General features: G+C 27.5%; 1 protein-coding gene and 1 non-coding gene across 2 annotated transcripts; both read left to right on the plus strand.

Annotated features, from left to right (window-relative positions):
• The first annotated feature begins 8,318 nt into the window (after positions 1 to 8,318).
• LOC113858346 (katanin p60 ATPase-containing subunit A-like 2) lies at positions 8,319 to 15,981 on the plus strand. The gene is made up of 11 exons (XM_027490949.1): positions 8,319 to 8,449; positions 8,847 to 9,005; positions 9,112 to 9,167; positions 10,337 to 10,402; positions 10,557 to 10,664; positions 11,905 to 11,971; positions 12,167 to 12,251; positions 13,365 to 13,525; positions 14,431 to 14,532; positions 15,152 to 15,374; positions 15,561 to 15,981. Exons 1-11 carry the CDS (start codon positions 8,411 to 8,413, stop codon positions 15,692 to 15,694), a joined length of 1,200 nt encoding a protein of 399 aa, XP_027346750.1. The 5' UTR covers positions 8,319 to 8,410; the 3' UTR covers positions 15,695 to 15,981.
• A 1,579-nt stretch (positions 15,982 to 17,560) lies between these two features.
• TRNAL-CAA lies at positions 17,561 to 17,644 on the plus strand. The gene has a single exon. It is a non-coding gene; the product is annotated as a tRNA-Leu (tRNA).
• Positions 17,645 to 18,696: the final 1,052 nt, after the last annotated feature.

Below are 18,696 nucleotides of genomic sequence, written 5' to 3' on the forward strand. Positions count from 1 at the left end.
ATTGTTATATAGACATTAAAGTGAAGAAAATAGTGTTTTTTTTTTCCTATACGCATAAATCTCTAAATCAAATTCTAAGTCACGTATTTAATGGATTTGATGTCTTTTAATTTGAGTGAATTCATGTTCATTAGTGGTCTTTACACTAATTTTTCATCACATGTAGATAGATTGCTGAATAATTATATATTAGGCTAGGAAAATGAAATATTTTTGAGAATTTTGTTTTTTTTTGACGTAAGAACAAACTTAAATGAAGTGGATGCTACAAACAACGAGCCATGGGCAGCTCGAAATCCTTGCTTGCGCACAATCGCAGTTGACATCATTAATTAATGAGAAATGCTCTTCGCTATGAAAAGCAAATTTACGAATTCAGTGATAGCGGTTTTATTGAAAAGAAAAATGCCTTTCTAAGCGACACAGCTCGTGTTTTATTAATATGTCTTTCTTTTGTATGAATTACCTTCGTTCTTAATAGGATATCAGTTGATTAATGCACATTTTCGTAATACTCGTCCTTTTATTCTAAACTGAATTTGGCATTTTCGCAAAACAAGGGTGAATTGCTTTTAAAATACTTGCAATAAGTTGAGTTAGATTTTATAAGAATTAAGTTAGGTTAGGTTTACGTCTTAAATTTAAGATCTGAGTTTAACTTATATATTTAAGATATTTAAAAAACAAGAAAAACTGATCGAACCTTTTTACAAAGTTTAATTAGGCTTAAAACCTTATGTAAAATTTAATTTAGTAAGACCTATTCAATATATTAAAATTACCTCTATATACTAATCAATCTAAAATCATATTTGTAGGTTAGCAAGTTTAAGTGTTTTAATAGATTAATAAATATATAATTATAAAATATTGCTATACAAAATTCTATAAATCTTTCCCCCTTTTTTTCTGTTGTTGTGCTTAAATTGTCGACACTGGGTCACATTTTATCTGTTGAAATTTTCAACAGTGAAGCACTTTTTACTATTTTAGCATTAATACAAGAGTATAAAAAAAAAGATTAATATTATTGTAAAATTACAAATAGCGACAGATAAATAAAAACAGAAATATTAAAGACCGAAAGTATCGTTAATTATGTACAATTAATGAAATGGTAAGCATAATTTGTGAATAGAAGAATCATAATATAGATTAATCTAGTTTAGTGTTTATACTTTTATGATAACTTATAGATTTGAATAGTTGTATTACTATTTTAGGTATCATTATGTTAATAAATTATTAATGATTAGGTCTATTTGATCTTGACGTCTTTGGCTCTCCTCCAAACACCAAGTTTTGCTCTTGGGAAAAATGTGACAACAGGAAAGTTTCGTATACTATGGTTTTACTTCCCCGACATGAAATGGTAGAGATTGATGTTTGTGAATGAAAGTGACAACAAAGAGGGCATGCATCACTTCCTAGGTAATGTAATTCAAAGAGACGTAACACATTGGTCTCAATTTTTAACTGATAATGCTTCATTTGGCTGATAGCAACTAAATTTCAGGAGCTTAATTGATCGGCAAGAGCCATGTTGATAATATAATACAATCTAGCTAGCTTGCGCCATGTTTAACTTCAAGTAATTGTCGGTGATTACTTTCAAAGACAATGCCTTTCATGAGCTAGTTGACCTTCATTCACTCAATGGCTAATCATTTAGCTTTAATTAGTAAGATTTTAAATTGCAGTTGCGGTCGCAGTCGTAAAATCTTCAAAAATCTTAGGATTGTGGAAAAATTTAGACAAATGAAGTTATGATCGTCATGTAATTTCAGAATTTCAAAAACTTTGATTTTGTGACCGTAATTATAGTTTTAGAGTGCAATTTAAAGCCTTGTTCATGATTCCAACTGTAGGACCTAATCATGCAAGTTGGTCACTTGGTATTAATTAAGTAAGGAATTTGTTTATTCTCTGTCTTCAATTTTATACACATCACTGATAACCAGGGACCATGGTGATTAGGATAACTTCGGCATCTTTGAAAAATATCATTTTGCTTTTTACATTAGTTGTCTTGTTCATTGAACCCTCTCCAAGTCTTTGACACATAAACTATATGGAGCAATTCAACAGTATAATGCAAAACGCATATCATTTCACAGACAATTATGTTATCATCAAATTGTACACTAGACTTTACAGTAGGGTCATTTTTTGGATTTGTCCTCCTTCCCCAGTCCCCACCCCAAAAGATAAGGAAGAAAATTTAAAGGGAAAAATTGATGACAGAAATGATTATGTAGAATCCCAAGTAAGTTTATTGATGTCAGTTTTGTTCATGGTAAATTTGATAACCGTTTAGTTTTTGTGAATTTTATTATACTATATATTATTTTACTTTCTCCTTCTTTTGCTATGTTTCAGGAAATGTGTTTTAACTAAAAATAAATAAATATTTAAAAAAAATTAAGAGAGCACATTTGCTGCATGGGGTCCAGCAGTTTAGATTGAGAAGACTAAAATTATTTTAAATTTTCCATCAATTGTCAAGTTGCTATTGCATTTGAAAGTTTACACGGCTCAGCATTTATTTTATTTTGACTTAACTCATATTTCGTAAGATTTAGGGTCATTTAGTCCATGAGAAAATTGTAGTTTTCTATGGTCCCCTGGGTCCATTTTGTAGTTAGGTAACCGTCAATGAGGATAATGCTTTAGGTGCAACTCTAATCAAAGTTCTCCTGATATTATACAATGTAGTATAGGTTCAGTGAGTTTTAACTGTTCTTAGTGAACCATACTTCGCTTACAGAGTGGACAAGCGAGTAGACATTTTATCGGACCATTGCATGAGCCATCACAGCTCATTTATGTTAATTACATAGGACAAAACAGGTTTTCTTTCCCAATATACATGTCTCTCTTCTGAAATTTGATAGAAATAGGATCGAATAAAATGGATAGTAAAGAGAAAAACAGTGGATAATTATTGAAGAAGTGTATATATATTGTTTCAATTTTCATGTTTAATTCATTTGACGTTGGTATTATAAAATGAAACTATATATTTTGTTTTCAGTCTTATCTGCTGATATTATGGCGATGGTTTTGCATTGGTACGTACGTAACTAGAGAAAATACTGTGTTAATTTCATGACGCACAATTATTACTAGTTAGTCATTAATTCGGACTGCTGGAATAAAAAAAATAATCATTATAAAGCTTTGGCATATCTTATTAAGAAAAAGTTGTATCGGTTAATGAGGTTATTGCCTTTTCAATTTCAGGGGTTCTTTAATTTACGTGCCCATGGGGCTTGAATTGTTGCCTATAGCTTATGATTGAAAATAAGTGTTATTCATTTTGTTGATCATCATGAGTATTACTATTTCTGTTTCATTATGACTGCACTCAATAATGTCATCATTTGGTTTTCTCTCTTTCTTTTTTAGCTGTGCTATAGTTGGCTGAAAAACACATCCTACGTGTAGTTTGAAGCATATTATTCTTTACTTCATTAAACTAAATTTTGTGTGATGTATACTAAGAGAATTAACAAGTATATCTTATTAAAATCTGTTCTTGATCATAGTTCTCATCAATCTGTTCTTGCAGTAGGTGGATGATGTAACTAGCTTGATCTGTCATATTTTCATTTATAATGTTCCTAAAAAAGAGTACATATAAACTCTGGTGATTAAAATAGCCTATGGAACACAAGAACCAGAATGTAAGATGAGGAAAGAATGATTATGACATATGCGATTTTCTGTAAGATGGCCATTTTGTGCTGTGTAATATGGCTAAATGTTGTGAAATATATTATTATAAAATATGGGCCCAATATACATTGTGTTGGGTACAAACTGTGAAATACAATAGCATGATGGGCTTTCTTTCACCCAGATAACAACACTCGATCCAATTTGAAGTCCAGAAAATTCCTTTTGAGCTTAATCATCACATTAGAGAGAAAAGAATATAAGACAGGCTTGGGCTTAGTTATCTTTCTTGGGCAAGGTCATGTTGGCGTTGGACCTTTATATATTTTATCAAAAGACCACTCCAAGTTTTATAAGTTATAACTAAAATAACATACCATGACACACACACACAAAATAAAATTAAAATTAAAATAACATAGAATAATGCATCTTTGGTTTTTTATTATTTTACATTTATAGATAGATTTATATTTTTACAACATGCATGCATTATTTTATTTTATTGACTTTACCTATTTAGATATTATTAATTTAGTTGCTATTTTTTTTTATTTCTAATTTAGTCAATCATCAAACTATAAATAAAACTTATGATATCTACATATAGAAAAATTTATATTAAGTAAGATGTTATAAACTTCAATATATTTATCCTTATAAGATATATTTAATAAGAATAAAAATTTATAAATAATATGTAAGACATAATTAATAATATATGTAGATGTACGTATTAAAAAAGATATAAAACATAAATATAATAAATAAATTATTAAATTTATTTAAAACTACAAAAAAAAAATTAAAATCAAAACATGTTATATATACTAATGTGATGATTTTTAAGAAAATAATAACTTAATTCTATAAATACATATATTATACACTTAAACAATAATAATTTAGTAAGTTTCTAATTAACTTTTTAGTGTATTTAAAAATTTGAAGTTAAAAATATAAGCCTACTAAATTATGTTAAATTAAAAATAATTAATTAAAATCAAGATAATTTAAAGCTTCATTTTAGAATAATGGTATATAAAGCTTTTTTATACATTATTTTCATTTTATAAAAATTAAATCTATCAAATTTAAACATGACAATATATTTTATATTGAATAATAATAATTTAAATAAAAAAATATTACTATTTATTAAACATTTTGATAAATGAACAAACCTTTTGATATATTTTGGATGTCATTTCTCAAGTTTTGCAAAAAAAAATAGATAAAAAGATAGGTTTTGATTTTTTTTTTAAATTTCTTTTAATTTAACTCTATACTCATGAATAATATATTTTAAAATATAAAATTGTAATAAAATTAAAATAATTTTAAATAATAACTTATTTAAAAAAAAAAATTTATTTTATAATGATAAAAAAAATTCATTGAATATCAATTACAAATATATCTTAAAAAATGCAAATTTAAAAGATATAAGCTTGTAAAAAATAAAGTTTTAATTACAAAATAATTAAAAAACTAAGAATCATGTACTTAAATACAATAAAACATACAAGTAATGTTGTTTGGATATTTGGAATATACTCTAAAAATTATAAAATAAAATACTATAAAATCACTAATATATGACAGGTTATTCAAGTATATAAATTATACGACAAAATTAAACACTACTAGATCAAGTTTTTTTTTTTTTTAATTATAAATCCAAAACATTAGTATATACTATAAATATTAAAAGTTATTGAAATTGAGAAATTTGAACGATGATAAAATCAATCAAATATAATATGTTAATAATGATTAAATAAATTATATTGCAGAACAAAAATATAGTTTACATATATAATATTATGTTAAGAGAATATAAAGTTAAAAAATTAAACGTATTTTCTATGATAGATAGAGAAAAATATGAGACACATTAATATTGAAATAACTTTTTTTTATAATTAATTAAAACAAATGCCATGATAAAAGTATTTTAAAACAATACATTTGAGAGGAAAAATGAAAATGATGGATTCAACGAGTTTTAGGAAAAAAATTATTTTATGCACAAAATTAAATACGAGCAATTTTTGAATATTTGATTAAGAGTATTAAAAATAATAAATTAGATATATAAACATAATTATTCATAAACAATTATATATGATAAAAATACAAATTATATTCTGTATGTGGAAAAATGAAATTTTATATAAATTCATAAAATAAATAAATTAACAAATATTATTTTCAAAATTTGGAATTGAATTAAAAAATTAATAAATAAAAAGAAAAAATATTATAGGAATAAAAATTATAATTAATGTATATTTTTAATTAATTTTAATCTTAAAAAAGACATGTAATTAATGCAAATAGAGTAGTTTAGTGAATATTTTACTTTTTAAATGGTATACTTTCATTTACATAATATATATATATATATATATATATATATACACATTAATTTTTTAATGTATTTACGTTATTAATAATTAATAAAAGAATCATTAAAATAATTAAAGTGTAAAAAAGTAATAAAATTTGTATAACAAATTAGATTCTCTTTCCTTTAATTTAATAATTCGATTATTAATCTTTAACTATTTGCAGTAATTTTCAAATCAATTAAAGCGTTTAAATTACTAATATTTTACCAGTATTTTTGCAGTTGATCTATTGATTTTTCATATATATTTTTTAAAATATCATGCACAAAATTTTATAAACTATTCATTAAATTTAATAAAGTCATACTGAAATTTAAAATTAATTTTTTCTTGTTTTTACTTCTATTTTCTTTTTTAAAACATATTTACTATCTAAATTATTGTTGTTGATAAATATCTCATAAATTTGTATCGTTGATTATATTTTTAAAATCAATAGAGGTATCCTTGAATTAATATAAGTTTAATTTTAGTGTATTGTCAATATACATATTTTTAGACTATTAATTTTATATATAATCTTATTTTTTTAAGTTTTAATTGTTTATATTTATTTAATTTTTTTGCTCCAATTAATTTTGTATTAAAAAGTTTTATAAAATAATTAAAAAATATAATAAAAGTGTAATATATTATTTATATGTATAAAGTAGTAAAAAATATTAAATCAATTTATAAAATATAATAATTTTTATTTTATTTAATTATTTTATACACTTATTTTTTTAGTGCAACATAATTTGATATTACATCTTATTCTATTATGATAAAGAAAGCAGCAGAAACAGCCAACTTTTATCTTTTAAAAAACTGCATGATGCTAATAAAAGTAAAATTATATTTATTTTAAAAAATGTAATGAATTGATAGTTTCATGTTTATTGAGTAAATTTGTTTTTGTATTAAAAAACTACTTTAATAATATTTATAAACATTCATAACTGATGTTATAATCAAGGGAATTAGTTGATACACATACTAAAGCTCACATTATAGATTATAAATATTCATATTAAATGTCACGAAATCGGTATGATTGAACATATTAAATATCAACTGTATATATTTATATCATCAACTATAAATCTGTCCAGTTCAAATTTAAATAAAAACATGTTCAGAATACTAATATCAATAGACAAGTTAATTATTAATGTTAACAGTCTTTTACCAATAATTTATGAAAAATTAAAATATCAACCTTTAAAAGATAATTCAATTCCAAAATTAATATCAACAAATTAATAAATATTAAATAATGATAAAATTATATAATATAAGAAAATTACAACAAAAAATATATTCATTTTAAAAATGATGAACTATATTTATAAGGAAAGTGTCTGTCCTTTTATGGACTTTTTTTTTTCCCTAAAAGATGTTTATTAAGATGTTCTAAGTTCATAATATTATTCAGTAATATATATCAAATTTAACGTAAATATATCATAATATTAAGATGGACTTTTTTTAGTATAATTCATAATCGAATTTTATATTTTATTAAAATATTGTGTTTCTAATATTTCTAAATAACTATAAAAAACAATTATAAAAATACATAAATTTCATTATTGATTTAATATTTTTTACTATTTTTATAATCTATAATAATTTTGTTCAGTTACTGAAATTTATTTAAAAAATAAAAATACATTTTCTTTAACACATTTTTAAATATTAATTTTGAATATATATCCAATAACACATGTTAAAAAAATATTAAATATATTTTATTAAATATTTTAAATTATTATAAAATGTGTATTAATTTTTTTTATGATTTTAAGATAATAAATATTTTAATTTTCAATATAATTTATTTAAAATGTGTTATTAAACAATTGTAAATATTATTTTGAATATTAGTTAAAGTTTATTAAAAATTACAAATATAAATCATGGAATTAAAGTAAAATATTAAATTAATAACAAAATTTTTAAAACTCACTACTTTTATAATGTTTAATAAATTGAAATTAATATCTAAGATCTAAGATAACATGTTATTAATTTAAAAGAAATTAGATTAAAAGATTGCATTCTCAACACTCAAGGAAGTGTGATATTAGTTATGGGCAGGGAACAGAAAAGCAGCGTGTATAGAGCAGCGCAGATTTGTTTGTGCATTATTAACGCACGTTTCCCCACACGTGACCAGTGCTCTTTCTCTCTCCTCTCCACTATCGCGATACTATATTATTACTGTGAATTCATTTCCTTGCTGGTTTTCACTCTCTCCAGAGCCAGAGGTGCTGCTTTGCCTCGCTGTCTCTCCGTTCTAGAGAGAGAAACACTGATTCAACTCTCTCTCTTAGATGGCCGAAGAACCAATGCCTACTCGCTGGTCTTTCCAGGTTTTAATTTCTCTTTTCCACTTGTTTCCCGAGAAAATAATTCCCTACACTAGATAAATTATGCGCTCTCGATTTCTTCTTGCTTTTCGGTTTTGATGCGGCGATTCTCTGTACTGCATTTCTCCGATCCTAGTAGCTTGAATCTTCGTGCTCTAGTATAAGGAGGATCCGATATTTTTTTAATATTTTTCCTGTTCTGTTTTCTCTTCATGCGTTTGGAGCTGTTTTAGTATCTCGGATCGATTTTCTTTTGTTTCCTCACTGGCTTGCAGAATTTATTGGAAGTTTAAGTTGTTAGGATACTATGTTTTTTTTTTTGTTCATTTTGGTTTTCCTGATTTTGAATCCTGATGTGGTGGACGACCGAGAATTTTACATAATTTGTTTGGATCTCCAGGACTTCAAATTTTATTATGATGCCAAGTTTGGTAGGAAGAAAGTCGCGGAGGATGGCGAAAATGGTGATAAACCGGTCAGTAATGGAAGTTCATTGGGCATTGCATCTAATGGCAAAAGAGCGTCGGATATGGCTATTTACGAGCAGTTTCAAAGCCAGGTACTATGTCTGATACGTCAAGTTTTCTGGAGATTGGCTAACTAGCCATACTCCTTCAAGTTTCACTCATTTATGCTTCATCATGGTTTGGATTTTTGTGTTTCAGGAGCAGAATCTGACTCACACTAATGGTATTTCTCCGAACAATATGGATGAAAGGCCGTATGATTCTCTGATCCTTCACTTTCTATTTTTGGACTTCTTAATTAGCACATAATAACTTAAAAGCATAGCTGATTTGTGAATTGAGTTTTGATTGGATATTAAATACCTAGTCAAGCGATTACTGAAACTATCAGTTTCAATAATTGAAATTATTTGATTAACTATCCACTTTGAAGTTGATTAATTAGGTAATTGACCGGTAGTGGTGTACTGCTGTTGTGTATGACGCTGTAATTGTATAAATCAGTATTACGCTGCCAAAGTTTATGTGACTGTTAGTGCTAACAGTGGAAACAAATAATGCTTAAGTGGCACTATATTCACTGGGCCTAGCTTGGCCTTAACATGTGTTAATCTTTGTGTTAATTGCAGGTAAAACCGATGTGCATGAAACTGATAACCTAAAATTTTTCAGAAAAGACTGATTTGTAATATGTAATTTAACTTCGTGGCTGGCTGCACAAGCTCTTATTATATATTTAATATGGTAATCTTAAATACGTGGGAGATATAGTCAAGCTTTCTAGTACTGTCATACCAAAAAAAAATAAAAATAAAAATAATAATAATAAAAATGCCACTGGTGAAATCAACACTAATTAGAGCAAATTTTTGGAATTTTAAAGGTCATTTGTATCACAGACATGAGGTCGTCATTCATAATTGATTGTTTGACAGATTATGCGAACTATGGTCAAAATCCTTGATACTCAAAATTAGACAAGCAGGATCAGACCATGATGTGATCAATGAATTTTCTATTTTCTTTCATTGCCTTTTGAATTCGCTGGGGTTTATGCTTACTCCCTATCTTTTAGGTTTTGACCTCACCTAAGGGAAAGAAACAGATAATATCATGTAATTGTGCATATTTTAACAGAATAGCCACAGTTGAAATTGATCCTCTGATATTTACTTAGAATTGTGATAGTATCATCTCTGGAGTTCTCTGAGTCTAATGGACACGGAAGATAGAGAAGTTGTTCCCAACTAAAGAGAAGAAACAGACAAAATACTGATGTGCATGTTTTATATGTCACAACTGAAATTGATCCTTTGATCTTCACTCACAATTGTAACCAGTTTTGTGACTCTAAGGGACAATATGGAAGAGAGAAAATCAATTCATTCTCAGGACTACTGATAATTATCCTTAATATTTTCAGGCAGAAGTCTTTGCTTCCACCTTTTGAATCTGCAGACATGCGTTCTTTAGCAGAGAGCCTAAGTAGGTAAATTTTCTCTTCCCTCAATCTTTCCAACACCCATGATACAACTGATTACTACATGGAGCAGTTACTTGTGTGTGGGTCATGGTTCTCAATTATAATTATATTCAAGTTCTATTTTCGTGTATGTATGTCATCTCACATCATAAAATTGCAGGGATATCGTTCGTGGAAGTCCGGATGTTAAGTGGGAAAGCATCAAAGGATTGGAGAATGCCAAACGTTTATTGAAAGAGGCTGTTGTGATGCCAATTAAGTATCCCAAGTAGGTATCATTATTGAAAACTGTCTACACCTAACATTCGTTAGAGCTATTGACCTTTTTGTTTCACTGCTTGTCTTGATATTCTTGTATATGTTACACTTGAGATCTCTTTATTGGATGTTATAGATCATTTACAATGATAAATGAATATAAACTTGTGTTTTTAACTCAAGATGAAAGAAGTGATAACAAAAACATTTTAAATTAACCTTCTCATAATTTAGTTGAGCTGTATGATGGCTCACATCCTGCTTTAATTTTATAAGCAATATCTTAAAACAATATTTTATCTAGATTCTAGATCTTTCCTAGTAATAAATTTATATTCTATATATTGCACGATGTTACAAGGTATGTAACTAGATGGAATAGTCTCATGTATAAACAGCTGGAAATTCCAACCTTTGGATTATTTATAAGTCTAGTTTCCTTTACTATCTCAATTAAGTAAATCATACATATTTTTACTTTGCCAAACATTTTCATGGTTTTTACTGCATCAAATGGCTTCTCTGTTTTCACTTTACCTCAGACAGATTTACTTGCCTAGTAGGTTGCAACATGGGCCGGCAAGAAGGAGGAAGTTAGTGTTTTGGAAGTGTGCTTTCTGTGTGGTTCTGGTATCTCTAACTAGTGAAATACTAGAGTGTTTCATCTGAAGCTTCATCCCTCACACCTTTTGTGAGATAGAGTAGTTCCATTTGACTTCTATGGATTTAGCTTATGCTTTCTTCAGTGGGGTGATTTACAAAGGGATTGTAGTTGTACAGCTTTGAGCAAATGTACTTGTTCTTTTATTTTTCTTAATGTCTTGGTTGCTCTAGGAGGATTTCTTATTCCCCTTCTTTATGGTTATTTTCTTTCTTATATGTTGTTTTTCTTTGTAAGGAAAAAAAATCTCAACTTTAAGTCCTTGAATCAAAGGGAACTTAAAAGCTCTGGCTGACTCATATGGTTTGGATGCTTTGTCTGAAAACGACAAAGAAACATACCTCTGGATTTATTATTTTGAAATTTTAACCACATCAGTCATTTTGTTTATATTTTATTTTAGTTCTTGAGATCGGTAGTCCAAGCTCCTAGTAAAGCTAAAAATGGCTGCATTAAGCTGTTGTTCTAAGAAATGATTGTTGATTAACTTATTCATTTGCTAAAGTTGCATATCTGCAAATAAAACTTTACTAGACATATAGGGTTAAATTTTTTCTCATGGTTAAGCTAATCTTTCTCATTTGTCTAGGTATTTTACTGGTCTGTTATCACCATGGAAGGGCATTCTCCTCTTTGGCCCTCCAGGGACAGGAAAGGTTTGTATTGATATTCTCCTTTACTAGAGAATGTTGTTGTGGGTGTGTGTGCGAATAAAATTACAAATTCAAAAAAAAATTCTGTTAGAAGAAATATCATCTATTCTATTTCCATATTTTGATGATTCATGATTGTGAATATAACATTTTTTTAATAATTTAATAACTTCATAACTTTTGGTTTGAATGTTGTAGACAATGCTTGCAAAGGCAGTAGCGACAGAGTGCAAGACTACTTTTTTTAATATTTCAGCATCATCTGTTGTCAGCAAATGGCGAGGCATGTTAGAACTCCCCCACCTTCCCCCCCCCCCCCCCCAACAGATTATTTATGTTTCTTTTATGCATCTTAGTCTAGTAATGAAACTTTGAAAGTGTTCATTTTTTTGTGAAAGTGACTGAAATCTTGTGCTGATAGAATATTGGTTTTTTCTTGAAATTGTAAAATTGGTTTTTTCAAAAGCAGATAGAATATTTCTGGAAGATATGACTAACTAACTATTGGTCTTCAAATTCTACAATGCTAACTACCATGAATCTTGCCAATTGATCATATACCTTGTTGGGTTTGGAAAGGTCATTTGTTATCATCTGTGTTTTACTTAGTCAAATAAACACAGACAGGCATGCATAGCATATATCAAATTGAAACACTGGTCTCTAATTAGGAAGAGGAGCTTAAGTCAGCCCTTTGATCACGAATGATTTGGATTAAAACAATTGATTGCATGACTCTCTAAACACCTGGACCATTTGTCATGTTCAGCTTCTCAAATCTTATTGTAAATCAATTATCTCAAAGAATGAGTGTAGAATATATATGTATTTTGAATGGCTCTATTTTAACATTTAATAGCCTTCGCAAATGAATATTTTTGAATGATATTTATTATGACTCTTGATTCATCAAATGCCATTAACTAAGTGCATGCATACATCTAGATGATGAGAGCTTCTAGTTCAACACAAAATTGTCAAATTACAATGCAAAAACTAAATATTTTAAAATTATTTTATTTGTGTATTTTTCTTAATTCCATGCTCATTTCTGGATGTAAGTCTACTCATTGAACATTGTTTTGGAATGCCTATAGATTATACAGCAGCTACTTATAAAAAACTCTGATATGAAACTTTAACATATAGACTCTTGAATTGGGATTTAATAAATTGTCCTTTTTAAATGTCAATAACCTGTTCTCATAAAAAAAGTGCCCAAATGCTTTTCATTAAGTGATGAAATGTTATTGCAAGATTTTGATTTCTCTGCTACTTCATTTTAATTGCTATTTTGTCTGTATTCATTCCTTTTTCTTGCTATTTTCTCCTCTTTTTCTTTGTAGTTTGTTATTTTGCAAATATGTAAATTTACAAAATTTATTTTGGACTGCAGGTGATTCAGAGAAGTTAGTGAAAGTGTTATTTGAACTTGCTAGGCATCATGCTCCCTCGACAATATTTCTTGATGAAATTGATGCAATCATTACTCAACGTGGTGAAGCTCGCAGTGAACATGAAGCAAGTAGACGGTTAAAAACTGAGCTTCTCATTCAGGTGATGCTTCTTTCTTACATTGAACATACTTTTGTAATCATCAAGTTACTAATTAGACAATAATAATATGATTAATCAGTTAAAAGTTTTTATTTTATTTTTTATTATTAGCTCTATCACCAATCCATAACAATTGTCTATTTTCTAAGATACCATATTTGGTAACTCTGTTGATATGATTTTATCAGTTGTTTCTTAGTTTTAATGCAATGATTTTTTTGATGAAATTTTCTTGTTAATTAATTTCACTGAGCACATTCTAACTGTTAAGATGTCCAACATCAACTTGGAATATGGCCAAAATACTCTATATATAAAGCTTGGACATTCCTCCTTTTTGAGCTAGCCTTTGAGGTTGAGTCAGGCTCCACCCATTTCTAGTACTAACTTAGGAAGATAGCATCTATATACCTACCTATATATGAATTTTTTTTTTGCCTCTCCTATGTCAGATTCATGTATCAGAAAAATATTAAAATAAACTGTACGAGTAGGGAATTGTTTTACAATCCAAGAGATAACAGTTTCATAGCTAAAGGTGGACCCTTGCAATGCTTGTTTAGCAAATTCAGACTGCAATGCTCGTTTAGTTGACTGCAAAACATAATCCTGTATTTCTGGTAATTCCCTTGCAGTATGCAGAAGATCCTTAAACATCTCCTGATATCCAGATAGATTGTTATTATTTAGCTTTTGCAGCTATCGTGACTTAACTCATTAGTTATTTAAGTTTCCCATGATAATTGGCATTTGAAACGGTGAAAGATTTTTCTTTTGCTTGGATGGGAGCTTGTGTCCTCTGCAAATTCAGACTCTTCATCTTAGTATGCATTATCGTCGATGGAGAGTCATTTGTATTCTGCTGTGTTTTCTCAAAAATGTAATCATTTGGATTAAGATTGCAGATGGATGGTTTGACACGGACAGATGAACTTGTTTTTGTTTTGGCGGCAACAAATCTTCCCTGGGAATTGGATGCAGCCATGCTCCGACGTCTGGAGAAGCGTGTATCCTTCATATATTAGCTTTTGCTTAGTGTTCATGATAATTGAATAGATTAATTTTCAAGTCCTCTAAATGACATTTTTCATCGTAGGCTTGGAATTATTGCCCTTGGGAAGAAACATGTATCATCTATTTGTTTTGTTTTTTTTGGAGCATGAATGAATTATTGGGCATTTTTTATCACCTCATTGCTTATAAATGATCCTTGCATTCTATCTAAGTTACTTGGGTTGTGATCTATGAAAATAACAGCAATTATTGGTTTGGGGTTAAATTTCAATTTGTATTTTGCCTGTAGTCCGTGTAGAGATGCAATGCTAGACAAGTAAAGGTGTGTTTGTGTTGGCATGCTTGAAAGCTTATTGTATAATTCTAGATGTTTGGGACATACGAGTTTACACTTCACATTATTTAATTCCATTTTGGAAGATTATGTTGCTGCTCATACTCCATCCTACCTTTTGATCAGCAAATTGATGGTTATTCCAATTTTCCATTGACGATAGAATTTTCTTAAATGCTTATTTACATGATGCCTAATAAGCAATCTGATCTAGTGATCTTGCAATTGAAAGCTTATCAATCCTTCTCTAATTGTTGTCCTTTGACCATAATTGAAAGATACTTGTACCACTTCCAGAACCAGAAGCGAGAAGAGCAATGTTTGAGGCACTCCTTCCCCCACAGCCTGACGAGGAACCGATCCCCTACGATTTACTGGTGGACCAGACTGAAGGATATTCAGGCTCAGATATCCGATTACTCTGTAAAGAGACAGCAATGCAGCCCTTGAGACGCTTAATGTCGCAACTTGAAAAGAGACAGGAGGTGGTCCCTGATGAAGGTATATCGTTTTCAAAATTAAACCGTAATCCAGTTGCCAAAATGTGTCTACACAGGAACAGATAGTTGTTCCTTTTATGTAGTCTTCAAATATAAGCAATTTTCTTTAAACAATGTGTTAGCCATTTTCATAAATATCTGAGTTTAATTTTTCTCCTCGGGAACTAAAAGTGCTGTTGGGTTGCAGAGTTACCGGGAGTTGGGCCAATCAGACCTGAAGACATAGAGACAGCTTTAAAGAACACAAGGCCATCTGCTCATCTCCATGCCCACAAATATGACAAATTCAATGCTGATTACGGTAGTCAAATACTACAATGAAAAAGATGTAGTTGTTATTATTAGGTGGTCCATAATTTGATTGTCATAATATCACTGCTGTACAACTAGGAAACATTATTTTGGTCTCTCTGATGCTATTTACAGCTTTTCTTGATTTGCGACTTGCATTTGTTTTTCTCCATTGAAGTGCCAAGTAACAAATGCTTGTGATTATATTTCAAATCCCGTCATTTTTGTTTTATTTTAAAATTTGATCATGACATATTGTCACTTCTTTTCATAAGTTTATTTTACGCTGTCTAATAATTAGAAAACGAGGGCAAATTCAAGCATCACTTGTTCAAAGAAGTATTTTCTACAACGACATAAAATCCTAGGACAAAGCTCTGCTGTATTTTATTTTATGCTCAATTTTTGTATGGGGAATCCACCCTAAAATCTGTACGGTGAAAGCAGTGTCACGGTTCAATAGTTCAACCCGGAGTTGAATTGTTGATAATTAAGTATATGTTTTTAAATATTATATAATATATTGAATAATTAATCAATATAAAATTTTAATAATTAAGCAAGACTTTAAAAAATTTATGACATATTTTATACTATAAAAACTTATGATAAATAGTTAAATAATAACAATATATTATCATAATGAGCTTTTATTTAATTTAAAAATATTTTAAAATTAAACAGTAAAAAAGAAACAAAATCATTTTGTTTTTAAGAGTCCAGTTCAAACCAGGTGGACATGGTTCACTCTCGTCTTGACGAAAATTTTACAAAAATATTAACAAACTTTTTAAAAAGTTAAAAGTGGGTTGTGTTATTATTTTTTTTGAATTCTTAATTGTTTCATCTCATAATTCTCTGCAGTGTAAATAAAAAAAATAGTCAATTATTTATTATAAAATAACACATCTATAAATTTAAATAAAAAATAATGTTTTAATAAAAGAAGGTAAAATAATATTTTTTGGATAATACAATGTACTTTACAAAGAGATTTTCCTTATTTGTAATATATTAATATTATATTTTAAAATCAAATTATGGTATCTACTTACTAAGTTTCATTGGTCGATCACTGTTCCTTTAATATTTACATGAGATACGCTATTATAAAATTATACTCAAAATATATATATAAAAAATAAAAGTCTACAATATTAACAGAGTATTTTAATAACAATATATAAACAATTTTTTTTTTGACATTCTAAACACGCAATCTACAAAAATACATGTAAAAAAAGAAAAGTGACACAAAATCTAACTTTGTTAAAGATGACTTAATTGTTAAAATTTATTTTTATTAAACAATGAAAAAATATATAACAAAGGTGTGTAAGTAACAAAAAAATTAATGAATTATGAATGTTCTATACATAGATAAAGAATAAATTAATAATATATATAATCGAATAATAAAAAAGAAGAAGAAAATTGAGCAAAGTATAAAATTGAAATTGTATATTCCTAAAATTAAACAAAAACTAGAATTAAAAAGGATATGAAAAAGAAGAACAAACAAACATACCTCTTAAGAAGTTTGGTGTTATGTTGGTCCAAGTTTAGCATCATATTCCTATTAAGAGAATGGTGGAGTGATTGATATTTTTCTCACCCTTTTAGTAATAAATAATCATATAAAAATTTAAAATAATCTAAATTTATCAATATTGAAAAAGTGAATATTTTAATTTATTGTATTGAAATTAATTCTTATACAGTATGTCATTATAAGAAATAAAAATAAAAAATAAATTTATGAGATATTAATTATTAATTTTTTATATTATGAATTTAAAATTTAAGTAGAATAAAATTCTGAAAATGAAAGGATAAAAAAGAACAAGAGAAATTTTTTATGAGATGATTGAACCTATTAAAGTTATGTAAACTATAGTCAGGATGGCCGAGTGGTCTAAGGCGCCAGACTCAAGTTCTGGTCTTCGTGAGAAGGCGTGGGTTCAAATCCCACTTCTGACATATATTTTGATAATTGTTTGTGGATCTTGAATTCTTGGTATATGTTTTATTTGTCCTTTTTTTGCTAACATATACTTTCTGTTGAGTTAATTATTTATTTGTTGAACAAAGCTGTTACAATAAATTAATATAAATTTTTATTTTATTTAGAAGGAAGTCAATTAAAAAAATGTCATATTAGATTAATGAAATACCGTCAACACTCAATTTTATCAAGTTATATTTTTACTTAATCTAAAATAAATTTAAAATAATTAATCAAACTAATTTAAATATAAGTAACTTCTTTTAAGATAAAATAAAATATACTTCAAAATAGTAAAAATAAATTATCTTTTATAAAATATTTAAACAATAAAAATTAAAAGTCTCTTCTTTATTAAAACAATTCAATTATATTTATTTTATAAAAATATGAAAACAAAACAAAATAGAATTTAAAAAATAACAAATTTTTATTCGTTATAAAAATTGACCCATCTTTTAATAATTTTTTCTCCCCTGCACACACATGTACCTTTCCTCTCTCTTATTGTTAGCTCACGCTCACAAAAGTCACATTGTAAAACCAGCAAGACAACTGATAATTAAATTTAATATATATTTCAATACAATTATTTTTAAATTGATTAAATCAATGTTGTTTTTATGAAAAATATTAATTTTTATCTATTATTTTTATTAAAATTGATGACAAAAATTGTTCATATATTATATATTTTAATTTTCTGCCTTTTTTGGGGGTCGTGAATGTGTGAGTCAGTCAGCTAAACGTAACAGTAGATTGGTTTTATATGGATTCCACGTAAGCCCAATCAGAATGTCAGACCAGCCCACATCACCTATTGAGGGGGGAAAATGGAAATTATTAGCTTTGTATGCAACAGAGTTAAGAAATTAATAAATAATTTTTATTAAAATATAAAAAATATATTTTAATATTTTTTAATTTTATATCATGCTCTTAAAAATGTAATTATTAATCACAATATTATAACCTAACAATTACTTGTTTGAATTAACGTTCATCTAACAAAATTTGCATGATAAGA

Source organism: Abrus precatorius, unplaced genomic scaffold (assembly GCF_003935025.1).
Source record: "Abrus precatorius isolate BTA unplaced genomic scaffold, Abrus_2018 Scaffold2, whole genome shotgun sequence".
Taxonomy (NCBI): Eukaryota; Viridiplantae; Streptophyta; class Magnoliopsida; order Fabales; family Fabaceae; genus Abrus; species Abrus precatorius.